The sequence below is a fragment of the Mustela putorius genome, unplaced genomic scaffold (genome assembly GCF_011764305.1).
Source record: "Mustela putorius furo isolate JIRA1106 unplaced genomic scaffold, ASM1176430v1.1 tig00000695_pilon_pilon_pilon, whole genome shotgun sequence".
Taxonomy (NCBI): domain Eukaryota; kingdom Metazoa; phylum Chordata; class Mammalia; order Carnivora; family Mustelidae; genus Mustela; species Mustela putorius.
The window spans coordinates 8,562,642-8,588,060 of NW_025421447.1; the positions used below are offsets into that span (position 1 = coordinate 8,562,642).

At 49.9% G+C, this 25,419-nt stretch overlaps 1 protein-coding gene across 2 annotated transcripts in view; it reads left to right on the forward strand.

The window, feature by feature from the left end:
* USP43 (ubiquitin specific peptidase 43) overlaps window positions 1-25,419 on the forward strand; it is a 51,404-nt gene that overhangs the window by 16,171 nt on the left and 9,814 nt on the right. The window contains exons 4-14 of one of the 2 annotated variants that reach the window (XM_004760172.3): window positions 4,552-4,644; window positions 5,901-6,036; window positions 8,503-8,638; window positions 9,798-9,933; window positions 12,268-12,379; window positions 16,482-16,585; window positions 18,947-19,024; window positions 19,589-19,715; window positions 19,819-20,167; window positions 21,882-22,040; window positions 23,131-23,295. In XM_004760172.3, coding sequence (XP_004760229.3) covers window positions 4,552-4,644; window positions 5,901-6,036; window positions 8,503-8,638; window positions 9,798-9,933; window positions 12,268-12,379; window positions 16,482-16,585; window positions 18,947-19,024; window positions 19,589-19,715; window positions 19,819-20,167; window positions 21,882-22,040; window positions 23,131-23,295 — 1,595 coding nt within the window. The remainder of the gene's footprint in view (window positions 1-4,551; window positions 4,645-5,900; window positions 6,037-8,502; window positions 8,639-9,797; window positions 9,934-12,267; window positions 12,380-16,481; window positions 16,586-18,946; window positions 19,025-19,588; window positions 19,716-19,818; window positions 20,168-21,881; window positions 22,041-23,130; window positions 23,296-25,419) is intronic. The other variant, XM_013060280.2, reaches the window with a different exon arrangement.

Genomic DNA, 25,419 nt, shown 5'->3' on the forward strand with positions numbered 1-25,419 from the left:
TTGCTAGCCAGGAAAGCTCTGTGCTGGGCGTCCGTCTTATCTGCAGGTGCCCGGCGCAGGGGCTGCTAGAAACAAAAATGAGACAGAAAAAAAGAGGAGGAGAAAGATCGTCTAGGAGGAGGGAAAAGGGAGTCCAAGACCAGGGTAGGTTAGACTGCAGTGCAGAGACACCAAGAATTGCCACCCGGTACTGCTCACTGGTGTCTTTGTACAGTGAGTTTGCTTATTTCTCGACTCACCCGTTCTCTCGCCCCCCTTGGCTCCCGTGCACACGTGCTCCCTCTCCTCCCTTCTTTCAAGTATTCCAGCGTCTGCTCTTATGCTGGGTCCCCTGGGTAAGTGAGGAGCACCACTCTATGCCCACAAGAGCAAGACACCAGCCAGGTACCCCTGGCGTGCTTGTCTCGATCTTTAATTCCAAATACACCCTCAATCTTTACCATTTCACCTACGATGGGCCACTTCCCTTCTCAGCGCCAGAAGGGAGCTGTGAACAGGGTGTGGCCCCCATTCTCATGGAGCTCACGTTCTGCTGGAGCAGGTGTTCGGTAACACACCACACACGTCACAGGGGCTCGCGATGGTGATAACACATGGCTCGGAGTGTGGGGGAGGCAGCCAGCCTTAGATAAGGTGGCCTGGGAGGCTTCGTTTTAGAGGGGGGGGACATTTGAGCCGAGAGCAGAGTGACGAGGTGTCAGCTATTCACATATCTGGGGACCGGGTCATCCGGTTAGAGAAAACGGCCGAGGCCAAGGGCCTGGGGTTGGAATGACGTCGGCACAGCAGGGGACAGAAAGGGCAAGGTAGCTGCCAGGGAGGGAGGGGGCAAGAGGTATGGCTGGAGGGGTGGACAGGGGTCTGGTGGTGCAGGTGTGGGTTTTCGCCTCAAGGGCACGGGAAGCTGCTGCAGATTTTGAAGCCTGTTGTGGCATCATTTTCAATTTTGGAGATCATGCTAGTGGTTTTCCAAGGGTTTTAGGAGCTTTTCCAAGGGTTCCAAGGGTTTCAGCGCCGGGACCTGGGACAAAGACCAAATACATATTTCTTATTATAAGTCACAATACCGCATGGTCTCCGACTGCTGTGGGGGGAGCCGGGAGGGTTCCCGAGGAAGCGACAAGCGCCGTTTGGGTAGGTGCCTGTAGGATGATGAGTAAGAATCAAGGCATTCAAGTTTCCAAAAAGGAACCAGTGACAGCTGAAAATTACCCACTTTGAGCGGGATCTTGGGGAGTACAGAAAAAAATCGAGTTAGGGATGTCCGTCTGAGTGAGGGCTTTTGAGCTGTGGGAAGTGATTTTCTGGGGAGGTGGGTGGGGCCAGCTCCGAGCCAAGCAGGTGCCTCCCAGCGGGGGTGCCTTGGCTCTGGGTGCCAGAGCCTGGCTCTCCGCTGCGGAGGGCTTGCCGGCGATGGAGAGTCGCTGTGGTATCATCCCTTCTTGATGAAATCAGAAGCTGGAGGATATATTGTGGGTTAATTCACAGATCCCTGTTCAGGAAGGTTCTCGCTCCCCTGCCCCCCGCTCCCCTTTTTAGGGTGTCGGGTTTTTGACTTTGCAGGAGGAGAGAAGGAGGAGTGGGATCGGGGTGCTGGACTGGGTTATGGACTAGAGGAGAAATAACTGGTTATTTCATATGGTTGGTACCACAACCTAAAAGCACCTGTGAGTTTAAAAAGCAAGGATTGGTGCTATGGTGGGGTTTGCCTATGAGAGGGCGTGTGTGTATGTGTGTGCGCGCGCGTGCATCACCCGTCGTGTGCTCCTTGCTTTGTCATTTGTGCCTTTTTTTTTTTTTTTAAGATTTTATTTATTTATTTGACAGAGAGAAATTACAAGTACACTGAGAGGCAGGCAGAGAGAGAGAGAAGGAAGCAGGCTCCCCGCTGAGCAGAGAGCCCGATGCGGGACTCGATCCCAGGACCCTGAGATCATGACCTGAGCCAAAGGCAGCGGCTTAACCCACTGAGCCACCCAGGCGCCCCTGTCATTTGTGCCTTTTATCCACAGAGCGTCTGATCTGGTCCCCATTACAGGCAGCAATCCCTGCTAGGTTTTCTCAGTGCAGGTCTTGGAGGGAGGGGTGACATCTGACCCGTGTGTTATCAGGGGCATGAGCGCTGGCAGAGACGTCCCCTGTCCAGGGAGCAGGTGGTGCTAGGTGCGTCTAAGGGGTGGGAGGTGTTTCGGCTGGCCGCGGAGAGAGGTCAGAGTGCTGACAGGTGTGTCACCAAGGCCCCGGGCTTGTGTCTGGGCGTCTGTACCCGGCGGGAACACAAGCACGGTTCTAGGTCTCAGTAGCGGCTGGAAGGTTGGTTATTGCACCAGAAACAGTTTGACGAGAAGGACTCCCTGAGACGGGTGGGTAAGATCCACAGGCAGCGGGGTGGGTTTCTGCCCCTTCCCCCATAACAAGCTTGGGGGACAATAGGACAGGACTGCGTCTGTCCAGCCAGGATAGCAAGGACAGAAGGACTCCTCGGGCCACATGTGAGGATGGCCAAAGCTTCGGAACGTCCAGAGTCTTCTCTGCGCCTTGTCTGTTTGTCCCACTCGCTCTGTCCTCATGGCTCATCTCGGAAAGACAGGTGTATTTCACACCCTTTCTATAGCTTATTTATTATAAAGCCCATATGTTTTCTTCATTCTTTATGTGTAAAATTAGACCGTTCCATGTTTTTACCAGTTACACGTCCCTTGGTCCTTACAGAGGTTTGTGGCTCCGTATAAAAACAGACCTTATCTCCATTTCATACAGTGCAACACTGCAGGAAAAATGCAGCCCAGCTTAGCATTAGTCAGCTCTAAAACACAGACAAGTCAGAAAAAATAGTCCTTTCTATTGGCTCGCTTAAGGACGCAAACAGGGATTTGGAAATTTCCCCAAAACAAAAATCTGTCTTCCAGGCCTGTGTTCTATCTAGGTACATTATGGGGGAAGGAAGAGAAGGATCAGGAGAAACAGGGTGGCAGAGGGGACCCCACAAGCATCAGGTCCCCCTAGCGCCTGGAGCTCGGTGTCTGATGCACTGTTTTTACCAAAAGATCACCGTGGTTCTCCCATTGGGAAATTTACCAGAAGCCGCAAGTTATTGGACATGAAACACTCAGGTCTAATACTCGGTTTTCTAAAGTCATGGATGGTTGGTAACTCATCCCCGGGTTGCTGAGTGGTTCTGCCCGGCTCGCTTAGGATCGCCTTTGTCAGCACCGGAGAACCTCAGGGTTTCATGCTCTTAAGTAAGGGAGTATTAAGTGTGAAAGTTCAAAGGATATAAGTCAACTGTGTCTTCCTGCTCTGAATCGGTCCATGCCTCATCTGTTTATACTAAGGACTGGAGGGGGACCGCGGTGAGCTTGCACTCCGGAACCTGAGCCTGGCTTTGCCACTTAAGAACTGTGTGGTCCTTGGGAGAGGTGCTTAACTTCTCTGTGCCTCACTCTTCTTGTCTGCAAAACGGGGCTAATACTGGGGGTTATGGGCAGAAAGTGAGTTGATACAAGCACAGCGGTCAGAAGAATGCCCAGTTCTCAGCGAACGCTGTTTCCATATTAGCTGCTTTTCTCCAGCCTTGGCTGCTTCACTGGTACAGCGAGGATGGTGGACGCCCATCGGTGGTTCTGCCTCCTGGCTGAGCACAGGTATCGCCCGGGGAGGCTCCCCTCCCCCGCCCCTGCTTGGAACAGCCTCTATGGGAGGCCGGCTGAGATATCTGCATTTTTAGAGAAGCTCCCTCTGTGATTCTGGAGCCCAGTGAGGCTGAGAACCAGGAGAAGGCATGGGCCTAACATCCCTTCCGGCGTGCAGGTCAGCTTGCTGATTCTGCCTCGAGGGGTTTTCGCTCACCTTCCACTGCCATGCGGGAATCAACCTTTTTTAAAAAATTGAGGTCAAAGTCACCTGACGTAAAGTTAGCCATTTTATTATTTATTATTATTATTTTTAAAGATTTTATTTATTTATTTGAAAGAAAGAGAGCATGAGAGGAGAGAGGTCAGTGGGGGAAGCAGACTCCCTGCCGAGTGGGGAGCCCGATGTGGGACTCGATCCCAGGACTCCAGGATTGTGACCTGAACTAAAGGCAGTCGCTTAGCCAACTGAGCCACCCAGGCGCCCCAAGTTAGCCATTGTAAAGCATAGAGTTTTATGGCACGGACATTACATTATTGTGCAACCAGCACCTCTGTCTAGTTCCTGACCATTTTGATCACTGCAAGAGAGAACCCAGTACCTGTTAAGCCCTGCCTTCTGCTCTCCTGCCGGCAGCCACCGATCTGCTCTCTGTCTCTGTGGCTCTACCGCTTCTGGATTTATCTGGTTACCCTGATGGGAATTTGGGTTGTGTCCGCCCTTTGATTCTCGTGACTAGCGCTACTCCGAAATCTGTGGGCAAGCGTTTGTAGAAATCCCTGTTTTCAACTCTTTTTGGGTATGTATCTGGGAGGGGGATGGCTGGATCACACAGCAATTTTATACTTAACTGTTTGAGGCTCTGCCGAACTGAGTGGGTGCCGTTCACCATGAAACTCTTATCTTTTGCCCTCACAGATCTTCCTTGACCTGTCCCCACTGCTTGAAACAGAGCAACACCTTCGACCCCTTCCTGTGTGTGTCACTGCCCATCCCTCTACGCCAGACGAGGTACGTGGCCATCACAAGCGGCGAACTTGACTCCCGCCCTTCGTCCTCCCTGGGTACCTTCTGGCCTGGCACCTGCCGTTCTGTCTCTCGCGCATCTCAGCCAGCACATCTGCAGAAACCAGCCTTAGAAAGCTGGCGATGTCCGGTGGCCCGGTGTGACCAAGTGAAAGGTTACTGTGTCCCTTCCTGAGCCCCCAAAAGAATGATCTGCAGCTTGTCTGTCACGCCATGGCCTGGCTTCCGTCTCTGGGTCACTTAGAAGCAGGCATGGGCCAGTCGGGGCCTCTGGGCAGAACCAGGGGCAAATCTGCAAAAAAAAAAATCTGTTGCCACCTGCTTTTCCTGGCTTTGTTTCCACGTCCTTTTTGCCTTTCGTGAAGGTTCAGGGAAAAGGTTTCTTTAAGGAGCAAATAAAAAAGGGAAGCGGGTGTGGAAGGGGAGGAGAAAAACAGAAAAGAGGAGTGTAGTCAGGTCTGGTAAGAGGCATGGTGGGCTCAGCTTTATAAGCGTAAGAGGCACTCGGGGCAGGCATTCCAGAAGCCTGGGTCTTAAGGCCGTTAAGGCATCTGGCCATTGTCAGTGTCATGGAAGTTTGCCGAGTCCCGCGCTGGTGTTGAGATGGCGGCATTTCTAAGATTCTTGGCCTCGTGCAGCACAGGACAGGGGTTGGGACCACTGACTCGGGGGCTAGACTGCCCGGGGTTCCAGCCCCAGCTGTGGCTGTGAGCTGTGTGAACTGACCAGTGTTGCAGGAAGGAGAGGAGAAGCAGGAGCTGGAGGAGGGAGCCCCTGTGTGCTGGTGGGGACAATACCACATAGAACTAGAGATTCCAGAAAGTATGTGTGGAGGGGGCGGGGGGAGAAGGGACAGACTGAGTCCTGTTACCAAGGGGAATTTCAATAAGGACATCATCAGTAGTGTCGAGCCATAGTGGAAGCCTGACCCTTTTACATCTTAAATTTCCAAGTTCGTTTGTGCGCACCGTGATGTATTTAACAAACAGAACCTTGAGATCACAGGTCTGTACTGTGATTCTTAAATCAGGTACCTTTTATTTCTAACTACGGAAACGATACTGAGCAGAGACCCTTTGGCGATTTGACTCTCTGCTGCCACCTGGTGACAGTATACCTAAAGTACAGTGACCCAACCGGGGAGTGGAGACCAGCCCAACTGTTGGACTTGACCCCAATGCCAATGGCTTTGGCAGTTCATGGCCGTCCTTTAAGGATGTGGACGCCTTCCTATTTTCCAGATTCTTGAGCGTCACCTTGGTCTTCCCCTCTAAGAGCCAGCGGTTCCTGCGTGTTGGCCTGGCCGTGCCCATCCTCAGCACAGTGGCGGCCCTGAGGAAGATGGTTGCAGAGGAAGGCGGTGTCCCTGCGGATGAGGTGTGACGGAATGGCACGGGGGCCTGGTCACCAAATGATGGAACGCTAACTGGGCCAGCTGTCTAGCGCTGTTTAGACTAATTTCTGGTTCCTGGGTGACTCCTCCTGACTCATGAGTTTCTGTTTGATTGGTCACCCCTGGTGCCTTGATGACTGAGCCCTGACCTCTCCCTGCATTTACACGGAATCACCAGAAAAGGATGAAGACTGGGATGATGGTCACAATCCTAGTGATCCCCACGACGCTGCGCACTCAGTAGTGCTTCCCAAGTGCTGGGCGCCATTTTGGGACCTTGGTATTTGTAGCCATTTCAATCCTCATGACCACCTTGTACAGTTGACACAATTATCCTCCTTTGATCAGTGAGCGAGAGAGGAGACACTGAGAGGTTGAGGGACCCTCCCAGGGTCACAGAGCTGGTCAGTGCTGACCAGGATTTGATGGAGATGGTGTGATTTCAGAACCTGAACTATGTATTTTCACCCTGAGACTATAAACCAGGATACTGAAGGGGCCGGAAATGAAACATGAGGGGCTCCTGAGTACTTTTTTTTTTTTTTTTGAAGGAGTCTTGGTAAAGAAGTTGCATTTACTGTGACTTTGAGGGCAGAACTCATAACAGGGGCCCCCACACAAGGGCAGAGTGGAGGTGACGGTGGTCAGCAGCCATGTGGCTAATGGGAAGGGTTTGGAATAGGGCTCTTCTGTTTTCTGACCTTGGATGAAGCAAGCAACTGCTCCCCTGTGTCTTTAACTAGAAAATGCAGTTTTACACTTCCCTGACGACCTCATGGCATTTTGAGCAAATTAAAAAAAAATTTTTTTGTAGCCTTCAAAACACATACAATAAAGAGCACACACCTTAAGGTTATAGTTTGTTGAATTTCTGCGTGTGTGTCCATCTACGTAACCACCGTGATTACTCACTCTGCAGGCTCCTTCCTGCCCCCAACCCAGTCAGTGCCTCTGATCTTGTCACTGTGTTTAGGAGGATGCAAGTAGGGGGAAAAGTGTGTCGCTTTCTCAGTGAACTCAAAGTGCTTACAGGGATATATTGAGAGAGAGAGAGAGAGAGAGAAGAGGATGGGGTGAGAGTCTTGGGGAAGAAATGGCAGTTAAAAAAAATACCAAAAGGAGGATGGGGCATTGAGTTTGAATAATTACAAGAGTCAGTGAATTGTCAAGAATTTGCAAAGTGTGATGTGTTTGTGCAGGGAAGTAGGACTCACTTAAGGGTTCCTAAGTGCACATGTGGGCATTTTGATAGTAACTTACAATCTGTTTTGGTGTTTTAATTGGCAGGGTTATTCCTCTTCCATTATCTATGGTCTTGAATATATTTGGATTTATTTATATCCTCTTTATTTTATACTTTCTGTTTACCCTGCTTTTTCTTTGTTTCCTTTCCCTCTCCTTCACTGCTGCTTTTCTGTTGAGCAATTTTTATTTTGTCTCTTCTGGTTTGGGGACATATAGAATCTATTTTTATGGTCATTTAGTGGTTATCCTGAAAATGCCAACATGCAGAATTAGCAAAGTCATACGTTAATTTTCGGAAACAACGCAAGGATCTTGATGTACCCAAATCTCCCTTCCACCTTTTTGAGTATTATTGTGGATGGATATTATTTCCCAGTATTTTAATCCCTCCTGCCCTTTCTGCCTGGTTGTAGTACTAGTACAGATTATTATAGATTTATATAGTCAGTGTGTGTTTACTTTTACCAATGTTTACCATTTTCTTTGGCTCATCATTTCTTCTTACAACTCAAGTGTTTTTGTTTTGTTTTTGTTTTTGGATTCAGTTTTTTTTTTTTTTTTTTTTTTTTAACCCTGAAATGTATCTCTTACAAGAGAATTTCCCAGAGAATTTCCTTGAGTGGCTTAGGTGCTTTGAGATGTTGATCCCTTTAGCCCTCGAGGTGACAGGACCCTTAAGATGGTCACCTGTCTTCTCTGCTATAAGAGCAGCTTCTCCTGCTTACCTCAGCATTCCATAAAAATATGTTCTGCATATGCCATGATGTGGAAAAAGTTGGCAGAACTATTTAGGCGTTCTTTCAGTAGAGATCTGTGAATGGTAAACACTTTAAACTTATAATTTGAAGAGATCTTTATTTTATTTTTACTGCTTGCAGGATAGTTTAGCTGGGTATCCAGAGAGCTTTATTTTTGTTTTATTGGTTGCATGATAGTTTAGCTGGGTATACATTTGAGATTTAACACCCCTGCCCCCCATTGTCTTCCCACACCCCTTCCCAAATCAGTCTGAGATTCTGTTGTTGCCATTGAGATAGTCTGTGGTCAGTCTTATTGTCATACCTCCACTGTTCTATTACGACTAATAAGTAGTGTTTCTCACTTTGAAGGGAAGAAAGGGTAAAAGAGACTCTCAGTCAGTTTTAGATTTCTTGCTTAAGTTCCTTTTGAGAAATCAAGAAGGAAAATGATCCTCCTCGTTCCAGGTGATCTTGGTTGAACTGTGTCCCAGTGGATTCCAGCGGTCTTTCTTTGATGAAGAGGACCTGAATACCATTTCAGAGGGAGACAATGTGTACGCCTTCCATGCACCCCCACCATCTGGCCAGGAGTTGCTTTCAGGTACGGTGGTGCCTCACATAATTTTATTTGGATAGTATGAGTTACACGTTTGAGAGTTACATGCCTGTGTGCCGAGGCATAAGACGTTTCATTTTGGTACTTGGACCTGCCAGGCTTAGTTTCTCTGATGTTTGCTGTATAGATGGTTGATGATTTAAAAATTATTCAATCAGTCAGGAGTTCTCAAAACCTTGGTGAATATCAGAATCATGTTGGAAGCTTGTTAAGGCAGAGTCCTGGGTCCGACACACTGAGTTTCTGGTTCAGTAGGTCTGGGGTGGGACCTGAGAATTTGCACATGTAACAAGTTCCCAGGGGATGCTATTGCTGGTCCCGAGGCCACGCTTTGAGAATAAGAACCACTATTCAGGGTGATCTTTGTCTTCAGGACTCTTGTAGTTCAAGGTCTGTGCTTGAAGTCCAATGTTTACAAATTGAAACAGCAGATGGCCAAAAAGGTTATGAAATGACTTTTGGTAACATCCCACTTCCTGAAGTTTGGACTGACAGTCTTCGATTGCAGTTCATATACCTTCTGGCCTAATTTGCTGGTCAAGAAGGCCCGTATTTGGAGGACCCTCCACCAGTATTGCCTTATAGCCCACAAGAATCCTGTACCTGGGTCTGTGTCTTCAGCCAGCCTTGGTGTGGGCTGTGGGAACCAGGTGTCTGTGCTTGCTCTGAGTCACCAGGGAACCCCCTGGGCCTGGAATCTGCAGCAGGACCTTCCCTGGATCCAGTTATGTGATAGCTCAATGAAAAGACCCTCATTTCAAGTTCAATCAAAGGTCACACACCTGTGCTTGAAAAGTCTGATTTTCAGAACAACTGGAAATTGAGGAGAGTCTAATTCTGTCACATCCTCAAGGATAAATGTTCTGACCTTCTCTCTGTACTTCTGTGGGCTGAGGAAGCCGGAGCCCACTTGTGGCTCTCTGATTGAGGCATAAAAGCAACCCAGATCATTTTGGAGTATTTCTCGGATCGACTTTGAGAAGCCTTAATTAACATCCCTGCCCACGTTTTACTATTACCGGCTGAACGCAATGGCAGATTCACTACCTCGTGTATAATCGTCGTGTACCAGGTACCAGAAGGCACAAGTGCCGCACGTAGCTTAATATCTTTTAAGTCTATGAACATAATTCTCTCTCTCTAGCTCATCCGTCTGGTCTCGCGGTCTCCCCGCGCTTGGCAGCCCGAGATGGTCTGCGGTCCTCCCTGCCCATCCATAGCGAGAACAAGGTGCTAGTCCTCTTCTGTAACTTGGTGGGGTCAGGCCAGCAGGCCAGCAGGTATGTAGAACCTGATCTTCTTCTCACATGATGTCTGGGCTGTGCAGACACATGCTTGGGAGCCCGTCTAGAATAATTCTAATCTGATAAAATCAAACATCTGTTCTCAAGATTAATGCAGGAGGAGTAGGGGACTTTCTAATCAATAGATGGCAGACGTCACCCTTCACCATTAAGCATCAGAGACTTTGCTGTTAATTTCTGGAATAATTATGGCTCCCACTGCTATCATTTTGCATGATATTGTGAGGCCTGGGCGGTGCAGTAAGACGAGAGAAAAAAACTGGCTGTAAGAAGAGAGAGAAAATGACCACTGTCTTCAGATTATATCGTGGCCTATCCAGAGAGCCAAGAACTGGGAAATGATCAAAGTAGTGAAAAGGTCCAGGTGTGGTTACGTAACAGACAAGACCAGGTCGCTTTCATTGCTAGCTCAGATAAGACGCTTGAAAGCTCTAACTCCGATCAAAGATGTCTGTACTGATAAAATGTTTGTGAAATTCATCTCGAATAATAAACTCATAAGGACATTGATAAAATACTGGGCGAAGGAGAGAGGAGGAAGGGAGAGAGGTTGCTTTATTAAACCAGAATAACATTTCGATTATTAAAAAAATTAATGATGTAGGCTATATACATAAGAAAAAAATTTGAAGCCAAAAAAAATTGTAGTATAGTTGGAAGAATATATACTTAAATCAATGGAATGTAATAGGCTGAAGTACATTTGGGTATTATGTGATAAAAATGGTACATTTCACATTACTAAAGAGTAAATGAATTATGTAGTATATAAGGTGGGCAAATTGATTTTTTTTAATATAATCCATTTTTTACTTCTGCCATACGTTCACATGATTAAATTCTAGATTGATTAAAAGGAAACCGTAAAATGACTTACAGATAATGTAGGGAAGTATTTATGTCTTTTGGGCTGAGAGGACTATTTTTTTTTTTCAAAGATTTTATTTATTTATTGGACAGACAGAGGTCACAAGTAGGCAGAGAGGCAGGCAGAGAGAGGAAGGAAAGCAGGCTCCCTGCTGAGCAGAGAGCCTGATGCGGGACTCGATCCCAGGACGCTGGGATCATGACCTGAGTGGAAAGCAGAGGCTTTAACCCACTGAGCCACCCAGACGCCCCTGAGAGGACTATTTTAATGCCTAAGGCAGGCAGGAGCTGGAAAGGAAAAGGCTAACGTTTTAGACACTGAATATTTTAAGCACAAACAAGAAAATGTATTTATGTCACGTGACAGGCAGAGGGCGCACAATCCACGGTATAAAAACTCCGCTTGGAAATCAGGGAGAGAGATACTCTTAGTAAAACGAAGCACGGAGATTCACGCCAACTCACGAAAGAAACACAAGCGTAGGGCTAAAATATCCAGCTTTGTGTGTAGCAGAAGAAATTCTCACGGTAACAGCAAGAGGCTGGTCACCTTTCGGATCACGGTGAGAGAGTTTTGAAACGTGATAAGGCTCCTTCTGGGCAAGTGTTAAGAGAAAGGGGCACCTGCCTCACTGGTATGTGGGTGTGGTTTTTCTAGGGCATGGCCAGCTTTGAGCTTGAATTTCCACTCCTGGAAATATATCCCAAAGAAACGAGCTGTCGTGTGCGCCCAAAGGTGTATGTGCAGGAACGCAGGGCTTCCGCCATCAGCGGGCACTGCTACAATGAAAAGATGGGCAGTGATGTGAACGCCTGTCCGTAGAGGATGAGGGGAGTAAACCCCCCACAGGCAGCACAGTCCCTTTTCTGCTCCAGACCCTAACAGCTTGGGTTTGTGCTGACTTTGCCAAGTTTATTCAACATTCTTAGCCTATCGGGTCTTCGTACAACCTTGCGTGGTGCAGCCACAGGACATTCTGGTGGGTGATTTCTCTCGGCAGTGCCCGTGGCTTAGCCAGGACTGTGGCCACAGCCATATCTGGCGATCTGGGTGCTCTGGGCTCACTGTGAACGCTTGGGTCCTGGTGCACAAAACCTGGTGCACAAAACCATCAGGATGTCTGCTGGACCGGCTTGCCTCTGGATTAATCTCTCCCTGCCTCGCTTCCCTCTGGCTCTGGTGTCCTCTGACCCTGTTGTGGGGGAGAGAGTCTCCCAGCTGGCCGATCGTTGGCAGCCATCCGTTTCCACCGCCACGTCTCTCTTTGGCTTTGTATTTCTGGACCTTTCTGTATGCCGTGGCGTGTCCTGCTGCAGCGAGGTTCTCTGATGGGCAGCCTCGAACCGTGCTTGTGCTCAGCTCGTACTCAGTGGAGAAGTGTCTCTGTTGAGCCGTGTTGGTCTTTCCTTCGCTGAGCTAACCTGATCCCTTCACTTGTTCAGGTTCGGGCCACCTTTCCTGCTGAGGGAAGACAGAGCCATTTCCTGGCTCCAGCTGCAGCAGTGCATTCTCAGTAAGGTCCGCTGTGTCATGAAGAGTGAGGCCCCGATCCAGGTCAGTGTGCATCGTGGGGGACGGAGAAGGGGTAGGGATCTAGGAGGAGCTCAGGCTAGACGGGCATTTGCTTTTAAAGAGGGTGTTTACACTGCTGGATAAAACAGCTTTGATCTTGGGCAAGGAGGTGACCATTCCATGGCCTGTGCTTTTACTCTTCGCACCATCACAATGCCTTTCATGGGCAGAGCCCTTTTCTCGTTAAATCTTTAAAAACACCACTGGGATAGCATTGACATAGTTCTTCTCCATTTTCTACATTTATGGCTTACCTGTGGTTTTTCCTGGAGCATAGTGAATTACAGTAAACTGTAACTTACACGTTTGCATCCAGAATTTCAGGGGACTTGAGGCCTCACCTCTGTGGAAAATGAAAATGGGTGTTTATGTCTAAATGAGAACATCTAGATGTTAAACTAATTTTGTCCAGTGTTTGTTTTTTTCCTTTTTTTTTTTTTTTTTTTTAAAGATTAAAAGCTCAAGGCAAAACACCTTTTATTGCCTTACTCCTTTATTTATTCCCAGGTAGGTAGTTAACAGGTAAACCCAACACACACTAAAACCATTCCCTTTGGCCCCCAGGGTATCAGAAACCATTCCTGTGGTTCAGAAGATGTTGACATTTTGTGGGGGGACAGGTCAGGAGCCTCAGAATTTTGCTTCTCTACGTGAGAACTTCTCAGAGGTGATTTCTTCATAATTCATGCTCCTTCCTGCTGGGGGAAGACCATACATTTGATTCAGGAGGTACTCGAAATAACATTTTGTCAAAGACTTTCTCTACGTTTGTACCAGCCTGTATCTCTGAAGGATTTTTTTGCTGTGGTGCCCAAATTAGAGCCTCTCACTTCCCTCTAAATAGGTCAGAATATCTTCTAATAATAGCTCCAGGCCTCTGCCAGCCTTGTCCTCCTGATCTTTGCAAGTGGATGAAACCACTGTTAGGTGAACTTGGCCGTCCTTGTCGTCCACCTTGTCACACATGTACTTCTGCCTCTGCACCTCTCTGGGGTTTGCAGAAACCCATCAGGCAATCCGTGGGGCCAGGAGAATAACAGAGGCCACCTCCCACGGAGTATGGGTGCCTTTCTGCAGACTCTTTGGTCACTGTGGGGGTGGGCCTGATTTTCTGTGGGAGAAGGGTGTTCTAAACGGTGGTGGGGTTCCTAGGATAGCCCACGCACTTCACCCATAAGGCTTTCATTCCTTAGAAGATCCTGGCTAGGTGTGGTCATCATTGAATGCATTCAGAATTCTCAACCTGGAGCTCGAGAGAGGAAAAGGAGTGAAGGTTCTAAAATGAATTTTCCTAGCTGGGGATGGAAGACAGGAGAACGTCTTCCAAAAATGACCAGTTTGCTGGACACACTGAATTTGTTTTTTTGTTGTTGTTGTTGTTTTTTGTTTTGTTTTGTTTTGTTTTAAAGATTATTTATTTATTTATTTGACAGGCAGAGATCACAAGTAGGCAGAGAGGCAGGCAGAGAGAGAGAGGAAGAAGCAGGCTCTCTGCCGAGCAGAGAGCCCGATGCGGGGCTCGATCCCAGGACCCTGGGATCATGACCTGAGCCGAAGGCAGAGGCTTTAAACCACTGAGCCACCCAGGCGCCCCCTGAATTTGTTTTGAATCCTGAAAAGCAGGGGTTTATCGCTGTCAAGACATTTTCTGTGGTCACTCTCTAAACTTGCTTTGTGTGCAGATGGGGGAAGGTGTCTCCATGAGGTTTCGTGCCTTGATTGTGTGGGTCATGTTGCTCTCCAAACAGCAAGGCTCAATTAGGAATAAGAGCACCCCCAGTCCCATGGCCAAACCTCACCATACCTAGATTTAAGAAACAGTCTCCTTAGGGAAGTACACCCTTCCCGGGCCACCCATGGATCAAAGCCTCTGGAGACAGCTTGCTTCCTGCGATTGCCTTTGCCTTTGTTAAGGCTGTAGGTCAACTGGAATGAGGTTATGGTCCAGGCGGGCATGGACCTTACCAGTGTCCCCTTGCTCCTCGCACACAGGAGCTGCCGGGAGGAGGAGGTCAAGGCTGTCTGGGGGCGTGTTAGGTCATGCCCACACACTGTCGCTCTTTCCTGGAATTCCAGTACCCTCTCTCTCACCTCCTCCCCTGTCTGAATTCAACCTATAGCTCACCCGTGCTTTGTAAGTACTGATGTGTCTGCCTTTGATCACTGTCAGAATTTGGAAGGAAATTTCATTGTTTTACTGATTAAAGCTAAGCTCATCAGTGACCATTTTAAGAATGTATTTGCGAGGCACCTGGATGGCATAGCAGGCTAAGCGTCCAACTCTTGGTTTTGGCTGAGGTCTGTGATCTCAGGGTTGTGAGATCTCCGAGCCCCACGTGGGAGTCTATTTGGGATTTTCTTCTGTCCCTCCCCGCCATGCACTCGCACGCTTTCTCTCTCAAATAAATAAATAAATCTTTAAAAAGAAAAAAAAAGGACTGTATTTACTTAAAGATTGCATCGATTATTTTTTTTAAAGAATTTTATTTATTTATTTAACAGAGAGAGAGATCACAAGTAGGCAGAGAGAGAGAGAGAGAGAGGAGGAAGCAGGCTCCCCGCTGAGCTGAGAGCCCCATGTGGGGCTCGATCCCAGAACCCTAGGACTCTGAGATCATGACCTGAGCTGAAGGCAGAGGCTTTAACCCACTGAGCCACCCAGGCGCCCCTCCATCGATTATTTTTAATGGTGGTAAAATATACACGACATTGATTTTAGCCATTGGTAAGTGTGCGTTAGTTACAGTCACGATGTTGTAAAACTATCACTGTATCTTTACCCCAAATTTTCAGCATTCCTACCAAAACTCTGTGCCATTTAACAACTCCCTATCCCCTAGCCCTTAGCCTCTGGTCACCCCATCCCACTTTCTGTCCCTAGGAATTTGCCCGGTCTTGGTATCTCATGAAGCAGAATCATATGGTGTTTGTCCTTCTGTGTCTGGTCCAGGGTATTTCCGAGGTCAGCACATGCTGGGACACGTGTCTGAATTTCCTTTTTAAGGCCATATAATATTAACTGTGTGTGTAGACCCTGTTGTGTTTATCCATCTGTCAATGGACACGTGGGTTGTTTCCACGTTTTGACTCGTGTCAGTAATGCCACTTAAGGCTCCCTTCAACTTCAAAAACGTTAGAATATTTTTAAAAACATGCATCTTTGAAAACATAGGCAGTATTTCTTTATGTGGCTTATTTTGAAGTATATAAATACTCCTTAAGCATATGGGGTGTAAAATAGACACTGGCTTGCTTTTAGATCCTTGCCTTGTTTTGGCCATTGGGTGATGATGATAATCCTCTTTAAGTCAGGTAAAGGATCGTTACTGAACGGAGTGGTTTTTTTCCATTGACTGGGCCAGCATCTCCAATTAAACGTCAGGATTTAAAAACACTGTTCCTTGTTTGGGAAAATTTAGTATGTTAAACAGTGTTAGATTGCTATGTTACAAGATCGCTATGTTACAAGTGTTACAAGGTACAGTGTGTACCTTTTTTTTTTTTAGAGGGGGGAGGGGCCAAGAGAGGAAGAGAGAGAGAGAATCTCAAGCAGGCTCCACGCTGAATGCAAAACCCAAAGCAGGGCTCGATCCCATGACGCTGAGATCATGACCTGAGCCGAAATCAAGAGTCAGACGCTTAACCGACTGAGACACCCAGGCACCCCTATGGTGCGCATCTTTTAAAAAAATTATAATAAAAAATTTAAAAAGGACCTTTATATCTGCAGGTTTTGAGTACTAATTTTTTAAAAGATTTTATTAATTTATTTGACAAAGAGAGACACAGCGAGAGAGGGAACACAAGCAAGGGGGAACGGGAGAGGGAAAGCAGGCTTCCTGCCAAGCAGGGAACCCTATGAGGGGCTCGATCCCAGAATGCTGGGATCATGATATGAGCCGAAGGCAGATGCTTCATGACTGAGCCCCCCATGTGCCCCACTGAATACTAATTTTTAAGGGAATACTCAAAATAGGCTATCAACAAAAAGGGTGACGGTCTTTGGATAATTTATTTTGCCCTTGAGCGTCTCAGTGCAGTCTATGCGATGCTGACTTATTTGCTCTGTTTGATGTCTCCTCAGAACCCGGGATCTCTGTTCTCTGTCCGGGTTGTGGGGCTTTCTCTGGGCTGCGGCTACTTATCCCCGCAGGACAGCCATCCCCTCTGTCACTGGGCAGTGGACAGGTAAGAGGGGGTAAGACAACCGGTGTCCTTGTATTGACCGGGGTCCTTAGAAGTTCTGTATCCGTACATTGACTGTCGTATCTGCTCTTGGTTCCTTGCCTCCTGGTTGTTAGATCCTTGGACACATTCTGTGCTCTCGACCCTTAAGTCTACAGAGATGCTGCAATGGCCACCTTGAAGATGAGGGTCACTGAGGTTCTCAGAGATCAGTTAACCTGCTCACGTTTTTTTTTTTTGAGATGTTTATTCATTTATTAGAGAGAGCACAAGCAGAGGGATGGGTCAGAAGGAGAGGGGGAAGCAAGCTCCCCACTGAGCAGGGGGTCCCATGCGGGACTCAATCCCAGGACCCTGAGATCATGACCTGAGCAGAAGGCAGACGCTTAACCCACAGAGCCTCCTGGGCATCCCTAACTTGCTCCGACTTACATAGCTAATGGCCCAGCCTGAATGTGAACCCATTTCAGTCTGGTAGAGAGACCCAAATTCCTTCCATGAGCTCATGTTGCCAAATTCAGCCAGAATGTGCCATCTGGGGGTGGGGAGAATTCTGCCACGGAGTCTTGGGCTCAAGCTGTAGAACACTATGTCTGTGATTGAGGGGTAACGCCAGTGCCCCCCACGCCCCCACCCCCCACTGCCACGGCTTTCCACCTGTCTCGGCTCTGTCAGGCTATGCACATAGGCTGCAGAGTACCTGGGGCCGGTTTTTCTCTGTAAACTGTCGAGTACTTCTGGTCATTTTCCCCACTGACACAAAGCTGCCAGTAAACATCTCTGACTTTCTGGCTGGGCCAGCTGAAGCTGAGTGAACCCTTAATACAGGCATGATACTCTGATTTATCATAAGAAATATGTCTTCGGCCTTGTCGCGGAGAGCTCGTAAGACCCTTGGAATGCTTTCTGCGATCAGTGATAAAGGTGTCTTATTCTCACTCACATGCCCCTTTCGACCACACCCAAGTTTACACTAATGATGAGATCATTTTTGGAAAGAACCTGAGGATGGGGCCAGGTTGCCAGGGGAACTAACCCTGTGATTGAAGATTGGAACTCTCCTTCCCACCCAGAGGCCTCGGGATGGGGAGGGGCTGGAGACCAAATTCACTTCTAGCGGCCAATGATTAATCAACTGTGCTGACGTGAGGAAGCCTCCCTAAACACCCAGAAGGGCCAGTTTGGGGAGCTGCCAGGTGGGTGAGCACACAGAGGGGCTGGGAGGGCCAGTGGTGGCCCAGAAAGGGCATCGAAACCCTGCAGCCCTCCCACACACGTCACCCTCTGCCTGTCTTCATCGCCTGTACCTGTCCTGAGTTACAGCCTTCCACAATGAGCCAGTGATCTAGTAAGTGAAATGTTCCTCTGAGGTCTGTGACCTGCTCTGGCAAATTTATCAAACCCGAGGAGGGGGCCCTGGAGACTCCCAGCTGCGGCCCACATGTCAGAATGTCCAGATGACAACCCCGACTTGCAGGTGGTGTCTACACTGGGAGGGGGCAGTCCTGCTGTAGGACGGAGCCCTTCACCTGTGGGGTCTGATGCTGACTTTGGGTAGATGATGCTGGAATTGAGTTGGTTGCTTGATGGTATTGACCGAAGCCACACATTGGAACGGGCGTCAGAATCTGAATGGGAGTCAGGATCCTAGTGAGGAAGGACCCCTCCCTTTGTAAAAACCAGGAACCCTCAGGGTAGGGCATAAGCCCAAAGGTTCTGTGCCATGTGTGCTGTCCACACCCTCTTTGCTCAGGACCCGCTTTACGGAGTTAGGGAAGCTGGAGAAGTGTTGGCTCATCCTGCTTGGATCCGAGGGGAGAAGGGAGCACAGGGGTTTGTGGGGGCTCTGAGAGAGGGCCCCCCCTTGCAGCATTCTGGCTTCAAAGTAAATTCCACAGACTGATGCCTGCCTGTCCGCTGATTGTCCCCGGCCCATGACAGAACTGGAGAGGAAACACTTAGGTGGGTTAAGGCAATAGGTCAGGGCCATTGAAAATAATGGCGAATGTATAATCATTTTGCATTCTCTATGATAATTTTTTCAATTGAACTTTTATTTTGTCCCCCCATTATTTTTGTTGTATTCTACCGAAGGATCTGCCTGTAACGGTTTAGAAACAGACCAACAAACAGGTCTTTGGCCACAGGAAGTTTGAGAAGCCACGGAAGGTGGGCCACACTTAAGGAAGAAGGCCTTCCCCAGGCCAAGGCCCTTGTGGTCACGTGTGTGTGTGCCCTGGCCCCGGTTCACACTCCGATTGGTCACTTGAGTTTGGGACATCCGTCCTGGGCTTGGGACATCCCCCCATAGCTGGGGAAGGAAGCCCGGAGCTTTCTGACTGGCTCCGTGTTCTCTCCTCTCAGGGCTCTGCACCTCAGGAGGCCGGGAGGCCCTCCCCATGTCAAGCTGGCCGTGGAGTGGGACAGCTGTACCAAGGAACGGTGAGTGCAAGAATGGGGCGCCCATGGGGGGGTGGGGGGGCGGACGGATCACAGGCCCTGCGGCCACAGATAAATCTGGCTGTGCCCCACTCCCTTGACTAGCCTGAAGGCATTGACGCCCTGCGGTCCCAGCTTCTGGGAGACCCTCATGACCAGCATCTGTAGTGAAACACCGCTAGTGGCCGCGGTCATGACCATGCTGGGCGGTGTGAGGAGCAGCGGTGGTGACAGCAGCGAACACGTGTGTGATGTCGGCCCCGCCGTAATGCACAGTTCCCAGATGCGTGAACCGAGACACAGAGCGGGGATGCGGTTGCTCAGTGTCCCACAGCTCAGGGTGGGATTCGAACCCAGGCCACCTGGTGCAAGTCTGCACGCTCAGGCCCTCTCAGCCTGGCCATGCCTGTCACCCCCCGAGTGCATGTGGCCATATTCTGAAAAAAGCACACGGGTCAGCCCAGCAGGTGTTCATGACTATCCTCCTGTGGGGTCCCTCCAGGAGATGGGGGGGGTGGAGAGCGCGAGGGGCCTCCCCCTGATGCCAGTGGTCCCCACTGCTTGCAGCCTGTTCGGGAGCCTCCAGGAGGAGCGGGTCCAGGACGCGGACAGCGTGTGGCGGCAGCAGCAGGCCCACCAGCAGCACAGCTGCACCCTGGACGAGTGTTTCCAGTTCTACACCAAGGAGGAGCAGGTGGCGCAGCTGGGACTGTGGGTGGGCCACGGCGCCACGGGCCGGAAGGGGACACTCACGGACCGGAAGGGGGCACTCACCGTCCCCGTGGCTTCCTTTCCAGCTGGCCCAGGACGACGCGTGGAAGTGCCCGCACTGCCAGGCGCTGCAGCAGGGCATGGTGAAGCTGAGCCTGTGGACCCTGCCCGACATCCTCATCATCCACCTCAAGAGGTTCTGTCAAGTGGGCGAGAGGAGGAACAAGCTGTCCACGCTGGTCCAGTTTCCGCTATCCGGCCTCAACATGGCTCCGCACGTGGCGCAGAGAGGCACCGGCCCCCCGCCGGGGACGGGCTCCTGGCCCCCCTGGAAGCAGCCGGCCGGCCTGCCTGCCGGCTACCCGCTGGACTTCCTGTACGACCTGTACGCCGTCTGCAACCACCACGGCAGTCTGCAAGGTGGGCATTACACAGGTGAGCCTTGCCTCTCGGCTCGTGGCCGCCGTGGTCACACGTCCTGACCGGGGCCGAGCTTGCAGCTGCCCCCGGGAAGAGGTCTCCCAGAATGCCGAGCTCCCGCAGGTCCTGGGCCCACACGGACCCCTGGTCACATGCCAGGCACCTGTCACAGAACGGGGTGTTGGGCGGTTAAGGTTTGGGGATTGGGGGTACACACGCAAGTTCCCCTTCAATGCAGGCTCTGTGAGTGGCACTGGAGCTTCCATGATGAGTGACAGGAGTGCTGCCCTCATGGCACTGCAGTCTAACTGCAGACCCAGTGAAAAGACGCTTGTCGCTTTGGCTCTTTGCCTGCCTGGCATTACAGAGGGTGTTTGACTGACCGTGTCTGTGATGGAGATAAGGCCTCTCTGAGGAGGGCGCCTACAGGCCCAGAGCTCAGGGAACTAGGGAGGTGGATAAGGGGAGGAGGACCATGATGGGAAGCGGTAATAGTATGTGCAAAGGCCCTGGGGCGGAGTTTGATGTGTTTACAAAATGGTGCAAGCCTGTTGTGGCTGACGTCTAGTGACCCAGGACTGAGGGACACAGATGAGTCTGGAGAAGTAGACGCCGCATGTAGGCCATGGGTGAGAGTTCGGGTTTTTTTTTCAAAAGGTATCGGGAAGCCAGTAAGAGGCTTTAGGCAGAGGCCTGAAGACATGATCTAGTTTGCGTAGCTGTCCTCGACGAAAACCAGGTAGAAGGGATTAAGGATGGGAGTTAGAATCCCAGTTGCTAGGGCTCCAATGAGAGATGGTGTTGGCTGGGACTCAGGAGGGGACAGTCAGGGTATTTAAGATGCATTTTGCAAGTAGGATCAGTGAGACTGGCTTTTGGACAGGGGGTGGGGGAAGGGAAGGGAAGGGCAAAGGTGAGCCCCTACGTACCTGGTTTGGGAGTAGCAAAGGGTTCAACCACCTGTGGCCCATGGGCCAGATCCAGTCCACCACCTGTGTCTGCATAGCCCATGAGTTAAAAAAGGTCTTTACATTTTAAAAGGTGATATAAACAACAACAACAAAGGAGAATCTGTGTCAGGGACCATCTGGGGTCATACTTGACCTGTAAAGCCTGAGCTGTTTGCTCTGTGGCTCATTACAGAAAAGTGGGCTGACTCCGCTTTAGTGGGTTCTGGCTCATTCGCTGAGACATGGAGGGAAAGGAGAATATTTTGTAATTGTTGAGAAGGTGGCGAGAATCCTATTGATGGGCTTTTTCCTAAATGGTTTGTTTTTATTTTCGGGTTTTAGGCAGGAAGGGGGCGTACCATAATCCCAAATGAGTTTGGTTTTTTTTTTGCATACTGACACAGGTAATGCATTTCAAAACTCCCCGAGGACCCGTGTGAACATTGACATTATTGTCTGGCTCCATGATTTAGGGCTCCCTATTGTTGGAGATTTTTGCCTTAGTGAGGGCTGCAGCGTAAGGATTCATCTTCAAGTCACGGCACGCTTATCTCAGTCAGCATCAGGGAGCGTGACAGATGGATCTTTCTGAGTCCACAGAATTTATCTCTGGTCAAAAATGGACCGATTTTTCTCATTCAGTTACAAACATGTCCATTTTTCAGCTCTGCTTATCTGAAATACCTTTCTGGTTTGGTTTGTTTTTGTTTTTGTTTTGTTTTTTGTTGGTGGGGTCGGGGGATGCCAGTAATTGGCACTTGGGGTTTGGACCTTTGCAGCCTACTGCCGGAACTCTCTGGATGGCCAGTGGTACAGTTATGACGACAGCACGGTGGAATCGCTCCCAGAGGACGAGGTTAACAGCAGAGGGGCTTACATCCTGTTCTATCAGAAACGGAACAGCATCCCTCTCTGGTCAGCCAGCAGCTCCCTGAGAGGTAGGTATTTACTGCTCAGGAAGGAGAGGGGAGCTAGAAAGGTACTTGGCCGAATGATGACCAGGACAGGGAGGACGCATGGGATCTGGCACGGGGAGCTCCTCCTGCAGCACAGAGATTTGGGCATGACAGGCCAGTGTCCCATTCATAAGGAACAATATCAGGTAGCAGGTGCCTCTTGGCGGTTTGGGGGTTTCAGTTTCCCTGTCTCTCTTGAGCCAGACTTTAATTTTTTTTTTCTTAAAAGATTTATTTTTCTGTTTTTCGAGCCAGAGACAGAGCACAAGTGGGAGAGGCAGGAGGGAGTACCAAGCAGACCCCTGCACTGAGTGCAGAGCCCGATGCAGGCCCCAGCTCACGACCCTGAGAGTGTGACCCGAGCTGAAACCCAGAGTCAGACGCTCTACCAACGAAGCCTTCCAGGCGCCTCTCAAGCCAGACTTTAATTTCACTTGTGCACACACTTGTGTTCCTGTTAGGAAGGGCAGGGTGGTTGTGAGGGACTCGGGGCCTCGATAATAAACTTAGCGCCTTCACTGTACCCAGTGCCATGTTCGTTAAACGGCCTCAACTTGGCTGTCTGGAGGGAGAAAAAAAGAGGTCAGAGTTGACCTCCTTAGGTGATTCATCTCACTCACAGTCCTATCCTTATCTTTGGAATGAGAGAGCTTTTTTTAAAAAAATACTCATATTTTCTTCCTAATAATCATCAGAAGGTCAAATTAAAGTACCGACGCCCCCAGAGGCCTGAATCCAAGGAAGTCTGCCTGCCTTTTTCAGGAGACAGAATGAATGAAAACACAACTTATGTAGACAACCAGAGTCGGTGACCAAAGTAAGGGGAGGGACAGCCTTTCAGGACCTGTCCATGCCCTGACCTCTGTGCCTGAATGCCTTTCCCTACATTTCCAGCTTGGTCACACGGCAGAGCTGTCAAGGGGGCTCTCTTCTGGTCCTGACGTTTGTTTATGTCTTTCTGCTCTGGTTCTGCAGTCCCAGGGCTCGGGGGTGGGGGTCCAGCCACTCAGGGTCCTCCAAACCGCAACCAGGTGGGGCAGCGTCCAGCCTCCTCCCTGTGTTTACCCCACAGGTTCCACCAGCTCTACCTTCTCTGATCACTGGGTCCTTCGACTGGAGAGCAACCACGGCAGCGCCCAGGGGAGCTTGCTATCCTGGAGCTCCAGCCCTGGCCCCTCCCGGCCCCAGGAGCCCGACACTCCCAAATTCACCACCAGCCTCCCTGATCAGGAAAAGGGTATGTCCTCTCATGTCGGCCAGATTGGCTGCTTTTTATTTTCCATTTCTGGGACTCAGTGGCTTTGGGTGTAAAGACTGCCCATCTCTCCTCTGAGACCAGCCCTCAGCCTCCCCCTCCCTTGTCCACTGCCCTCCAGCGGCAGGTACGTTCCCTCTCGGCTCCCTGGAGCCTTGTGTCTAATGGGGACGACGATGTGTAAATGAGTAAATGTGTTAATGGCATGATGAGAAGCAGGGACCGGGGGAAGAGGTAGATCATCAGAGGGATAAGTTTTCTAGGCGGGGTTGCGGGGGTGAGATGTCCCATCACAGGGACGGGGACAAGTGTGGGAGGGCAGGTGGAGAGCTGACCGTGGTTGTCCCGGCTAGATAGTGGCGTCGGCCCTGGCATGCTGGGTAGGGGGCGGTCAGATTCTGGGTGTATGGGAAACTAGAGCTAACAGGGTTTGCCGCTCTGGGGCATTAGGGAAGGAAGGAAGTCAGAGAGGACTCTTGGCTGAGCATCTAAGCAGGTGGCCCGCACTGCAGGTTGTGAGACGGGAGAGGGAGAGGTCCGTTTTGGAGGGAAATTTCACACGGTCATTTCAAGACCCCTGTAGGACTTCAAGTCGGGATGATAACCAGGGGAGACTGTAAATAGTTGAGAGCCCTCGGCACGTGGATGGCACCGAAAGCCCAGGGAAACTGGGAGCACAGAAAGGAGGAGAGCCTGACGCCACGCCCCGCAGCTGCCGCCGCCCCCGGTGTCGGAAGCCAGGGGTACCTACGGGAGCAGAGTCTTTCTGGAAAAACCGCGAGCATACATGCACCCACGTGCCTGACTGCATGTGTGTGTGTGTCGTGCAGCCTGTGTGTTCTTCCCTCGGAAAGAAAAGCAGCAACGCGCTCTGATTACTTACAGTTTCCATGTTTCCCATTAGCTCCAGAATTCGTTGCTAAAATAAGATGATGATTATTATTATTTTTAAGATTTTATTTATTTATTTGACAGAGAGAGATCACAAGTAGATGGAGAGAGAGGCAGGCAGAGAGAGAGAGAGAGGGAAGCAGGCTCCCTGCTGAGCAGAGAGCCCGATATGGGACTCAATCCCAGGACCCTGAGATCGTGACCTGAGCCGAAGGCAGCGGCTTAACCCACTGAGCCACCCAGGCGCCCGAGATTATTTTTTTAAGGAAGTTTGATATACATATACGGAAAAGTGCATTCATCACGCATGTCTATCAGATGAATTATCATAACAGGTACACACTCACGTAACTCTCGTCTGGTGAAGACATGAAAGGTCCGGGGCCTCCCCCACACCCCGGTTTTCTCTCTCCAGCATCACTGTCTCCCTCCTTTCCAAAAGGGGATACCATTCTGACTTCTAACACCATAGATCCCTTTGGCCCCTGTGGGAACTTGGCGTCAGTGGATCCCTGCCGTCCATACTCTTTCCCGCTAGGCTTCCTTCGCTCAGCAATCTATGAGATTCGTGTATGCTGCATGTAGCAGTGTTTCTTCCACTTAGTTCCATGGATCCAAAACAACAAAACAAAATCAACCCTCAACCAACTGGGACACAGAAAGTTCTCCACACAAAAGTTTAAGTGTCCACAAGCGAGCGAGTGACAGACAGACATTATTGGTTGATGGTTCACTCCGGTCAAAAGCCAAGAGCAGGGATTTGGGAAGAAAGCAAGCACGATGGGTTGGGGGGGGTGCGGAGACTCACCGCCTTCTCTCCGTGGGTTCTGAAATGGACCTGGGGCTGGCCTGGAAAGTTCGGCTTGGTCATCAAGGGAAGCACCTCGAGTTACAGACGGAGGGATCCTTCAGTTGTTTGGTGACTGTCCAGAAATCCCTGCAGGTTTGCCGGGGAGCACACAGGAGGGGTCCTCTGCATGGGAGGTGGGCTGCCATCCTTCCCGGCATCTCCACCTCAGCGGATGGGTCCGCTTCCAGCATCAAAACCTCCTACCTTGCAAGAGGCGTTTATGGTTAATTTACATACTCTGTTGTGGTTGCTTTTTGGGGTTGTTTCCGGTTCGGGCTTGGTTCGGTGTTTCTCAGGGTTTGGCATGTTGGTAGACGAGTAGGCAGAACACGGATAGGAGCGCCCCACATGCCTATGACATCTGT